Source organism: Taurulus bubalis, assembly GCF_910589615.1.
Source record: "Taurulus bubalis genome assembly, chromosome: 9".
In the NCBI taxonomy this organism is placed as follows: Eukaryota; Metazoa; Chordata; class Actinopteri; order Perciformes; family Cottidae; genus Taurulus; species Taurulus bubalis.
Window position 1 is genome coordinate 2,152,478 of NC_136597.1, and position 4,631 is coordinate 2,157,108.

General features: G+C 45.8%; 1 protein-coding gene across 1 annotated transcript in view; it reads left to right on the top strand.

The window, feature by feature from the left end:
* LOC306741025 (uncharacterized protein) overlaps positions 1-4,631 on the top strand; it is a gene marked incomplete at both ends in the record, with an annotated part of 4,825 nt that extends 194 nt beyond the window's left edge. Inside the window, 2 exons of the mRNA XM_079223278.1 lie at positions 1-337; positions 4,044-4,631. The exon at positions 1-337 is cut by the window's left edge and continues 194 nt beyond it. Coding sequence (XP_079079404.1) covers positions 1-337; positions 4,044-4,631 — 925 coding nt within the window. The remainder of the gene's footprint in view (positions 338-4,043) is intronic.

Genomic DNA, 4,631 nt, shown 5'->3' on the forward strand with positions numbered 1-4,631 from the left:
GGTGGCGGACTACTCCCGCCGCGGCGTCTTCCACCTGGGCCAGCAGGGGCTGCTGGTTTCCAACCGCGAGTTCGAGAGGTGGAAGGCCTGGGTCCACCATTACACCCACCACCTCATCTCGCGGCGGGCCAGCCTGCTCACGCTGAAGGCCAGCTTCGACCTCGGGGACCGCTGCAACAAGTGGTGCGAGCTGCTGAGTCGCCTGCTGGAGAACGTCCACTGCAGAGACCTCAGCCACCTGGACCTCAACTGGACGTTTACTCTACTGGAGCCGCTGGACCTCAAGGTCCACTCCAGCTCCAGCTCACACCAGGACAGCATCACGAAGGTGGACCAGGTAACTAGTCTCTACTGACGTTCGCATGTCCGGGTTGGAAAAAGTGCTACATGACACTGCTTGATGCACAAATGTAGGGCTGGGCGGTATGGCCAAAAAGTCATATCACGGTATTTTGTAAGATTCTGGGGTGTCACGGTATATCACGGTATTTTTTTCCCAAATAAACACATTAATTTATTGACGCCGAAAAGGACCGCCACCGCCATCTTATTCACCACTCGCTCGCAACTGGCCACAGCTTTTGATTGATACATAGGGAGCTAAACATGGCAGGATTTAGGACCCAGGGGATTCCCTTGATACTAGTGGCGCATACGCAGCCGTAACGACTATTGTCATTCTTCGACAGGCAGCAACATTTAATGTTTATAGTCTCAGATACCTGTACAGCGGTCTGAGCTACTTACGTCTCACGGATAGAAGTTGACTCAGGGTGTGCAAGAAATGACATAAAATGCATGATGGGTAAAGCCCGCCCACTCTGCTGCACAGGAAATGACTTCTTCCTGCACAAGAAGTCTTCCTGTGTGGGCGGTGTCATTTACCCAGCATGCCTTTTGGCGATGTCATTTCTTGCACACCATGAGTCAAGTGAGTTAACATGAGACATAAGTAGCTCGGTCCGCTGCTCCTTCAGCTTCAAGCTTTGAACATTAAATGTTGTAGCTGCCAAACAGGGCGACTTGTATGATGGTATATGAAAAATACATACATACAGAAAACTGGTGACCGGCCCACAAATGTGACAAAGGGATGATGTCTTCTGCCAAAGAATGAGCATGTGCACTTTCATTCCTACCCTCTGTAAATACACATAGGGTATGTATTAGTACAGTAAATTCCTAAAGTGTGGTGCGCACCCCCAGGGGTGCGCGAGCTGCCTCCAGGGGGTGCGCGAGAGGAAAAATGTAATGGTGGTCTAATGGTGTAATAATTAATATTAAACATAATTTTAAAAAAAATTAAGTAGGATTTTTTTTTAATTATAAAATTTCCCTTTGTAAGATTTAAATTTAAAATAAATAGATGCACTTCCGGTCCGGCCGCCAGACTGTCTTTTACTACACACTAGCTAGCCTAGCTTGTGCACCTAACGTCATTTCATTCATTCAGCAACATCCATGAGAACATGTTAAACTGGCTGAAATCAGGAAGCTGTCAGGTGGGACATCTGAAGCTATCAGTCATAAAAGAGGAGAGGGACAGAGAGAGAGGGAGGAACCGGAGGGAGAGAAACAGAGAGGTGCTGGGGAGAGACCGGGAGAAGAAACCGACCGGGAGTCTGAGAAAGAGGAGACGGAGGAGACCGAGAAGGAGGAAGAGATATCAGACAAACCGGGAGCACAGAGACCATCGAAGAGTCAAGGTGAAGAAAGAGGAAACGAGAGTGAGCATCAGACTGGGAAAAAAAAGAGGAAATATGATGACAATTCTCTGGGTCTGGGCTTCACTTGGATTGGAATGCAGATTGCCCGAAGCCACAGTGCGTGTTGTGCAGTGAGGTTCTGGCTAACAGCTGTCTGAAGCCTCTTATTTGCGCCGCCACCTGAACACCAAGCATGCCAGTGCAAGTCAGAAGCCCCTTACATTTTTTAGATCAAAATTCTCGTGAGTCTCTCACTTTGAGAGACTCACGTCTTTCACTTTCTCCCTCTCTATCTCTCTGTCTTTCACTTTCTCCCTCTCTATCTCTCTTGCTGCAGGCTGAGCCACCTGCGCTGCATGTGAACATCCTCATATGGACTCCTCCTTTTTTATTTATATCTGTTTCTGAGCCTATCATGTGCCACTCTTTGTTCTTTACGTGCTTACTGTGTTTAAGTGAATAAATGTGAAATGCACTCTGCCTCTGAGCCTGTGTGTGTGTCCTCGCCATCCTTATTGCTCTTTAAAAGTGACGCCTTGTGTAACTGACATTTATACAGCGGACTAAATCTTGTAACAAACGCCACGCGCGAGCAAACAGTTCTCTCATTGGTCCGATTTCATGCGGCTATAAATAGGCTCTGTTGCGTTTGTTTTAAGGTGTGGGGGATTGGGGTGCGTGAACCCGGGCGGGATGTAGAAGGGGGTGCGTGGCCTAAAAAGTTTGGCAACCGCTGTATTAGTATGTTGTATTGGTGCAGCTTTACGCCTCGTTTTTCTCTTATCTGATCCTCCTCAGAGGGTGCACACAATAAAAGTAATGTAATATTATGTATTGCTGACACAAAATAGTTCCTAAGCAAAAAATAAAGATCAATAGCAAATGTTGTAATCCAAACATTCAAAATATTCCAGCTCCTCAAATATGAGGATTTGCTGCATCATTGTGACATTTTATAAACACCCAACAATCAATGAAGGAAACACTCATTAGTTTTGGTCGGACTATAATCAGATCAATACCACTGTAGTGGCCATTTGTCCTGTGAATCGAAGAAAATAAAAATAAAGGTTTATTGCAACTCAACAAAAACAATCAAACAAATTAACAAACCAATAACCAATCTAAAGACTAAGTAAACTATAAATAATTAAACTGAAAACTATCAAAAAAGAAAAAACTATCCTAATACATCAAAACATCTAACCTAAATAAGCAAACAACTAGAATGAAACAATATTACTTGTGAATAAACATAACTTATAATATTCAATAAATAGCTCCTACAATCAACAGTCTTTGTGGGGAGGTTTGCTTGACACTGACCCCCGTGGCCTTAATTAGCTGGAATGCTTCAGCATGAATTTTTTTTATTTTTATGAATGGGATCCAATGGAGAAAATCTTAAAATCTTCTTCAACTTTAAAAGCTTACAGGTTCTGCATACATTCAGCTAAAGACACCATTTCAACTTTTAAAATGTTGACAAAACCTTCAGCTATTATTCTATAATTTCAGATTTATTACATCTTCTATACTTTGTGATCTGTCAGCGTTTTCGTTTTACGTTTTTTTCCGACCTTTTCTCTCTTTAACATTGGTGTGTATTGCGCAGCTCAGAGTGCGTGATTGTCATAGCTAGAGTGCGGAGAGGCTTCAGGATTTCGCGAAAAAAAATTTGCCATCTACTCCACAATACGAACATTTTGGACATAATTTATATATCAAAACGTAGGAAATCTTGTCTTATGTTGTAAACTTGTGTCGACTTGAATCCAACAGATTCAGACGTGTTTAAATCCGACTAATTGTGAGAGGAAGTCAACTTCCTCCTCCATTCCCTCCCATGTTAAATCTCCCTGCTAAAATGTCTCCCACAGACAACCGCAAATCGCACTAGAGACCCACAAACAAGATCCACGCGTTCGCAAGAGTCTTATCTCTCAGGAAGTATCATTATTTTTGTATTATAAATGCAGCCGTATTCCGCTATTTTCAGCTATATTCAGCTATCTTTTCAAATATTTCAGCTTTAAGCTTCAGCTTTTAGCATTCCAACGCAAAATTAACCGTATAAACTATAGCTTGCGACTTCCGTTTCAACTCAGTTTTCTCCCTTCAAAATAAAAGCACCATATCTCAAAACAGGAAACCAAATACATTTTGCTTACTGCAGACAAAAAACATGCAACAAAAACAACATAATTGATTGACAAACTGTTTCTGACTTTAAAACACATTGAGTTACTTACAGTCCTTGTCCCCATAGCAACATGTCTCTTATTGCACAGACGACTGTCCCCGGCTGACGGTTTACCGGCTTGTTTGATTTGACAGGTGACTAGTTTCCAGGAGCTGCTGACCCAACTGGCCCACAGCTGCCCGCGCGTCTCCAAGATGCGGCTGCACTTCGACTGGTCGGACGAGTCCGTGTCGCTGCTCACCCGGTTCCAGCAGCTGCGGGTCCTGGAGCTCAAGTACTTCTGGGTCTTTAAAGGGGTGACGCCCACGACGCTGCAGGCCCTCACTAAGTCCCTGCCCAACCTGAAGTCTCTGACTCTACAAATCCTGGTGCCGCTCAGGAACCTGGGCATCTCGTACACACTGGAGTCCCAGTCCCTGGAGTTCCTGGACGTGTCGCCCAGCCGAGGCCTGGTCTTCTCCTGCCTGAGGCTCCCCGCCCTGCGCGAGCTCCGCGCCAAGAAGATCGTCCGCGGCATCACGCTGGACCGGAGGACCCGGCTGAGGATCCAGAGCCGGTGGCCCTGCCTGTACCGCGTCCTCCGGGAGGGGACCCCCAGGCTGCAGGCCCTCAACAACGAGCGGCTGCTCCCGGCGTGGAGAGAGGACGGCCCCGGGGAGCTGTCGGCCATCCTGGAACAGTCCTGCTACTGCGTCCAGCACCTGGACAGCTGGCTGTGGTAG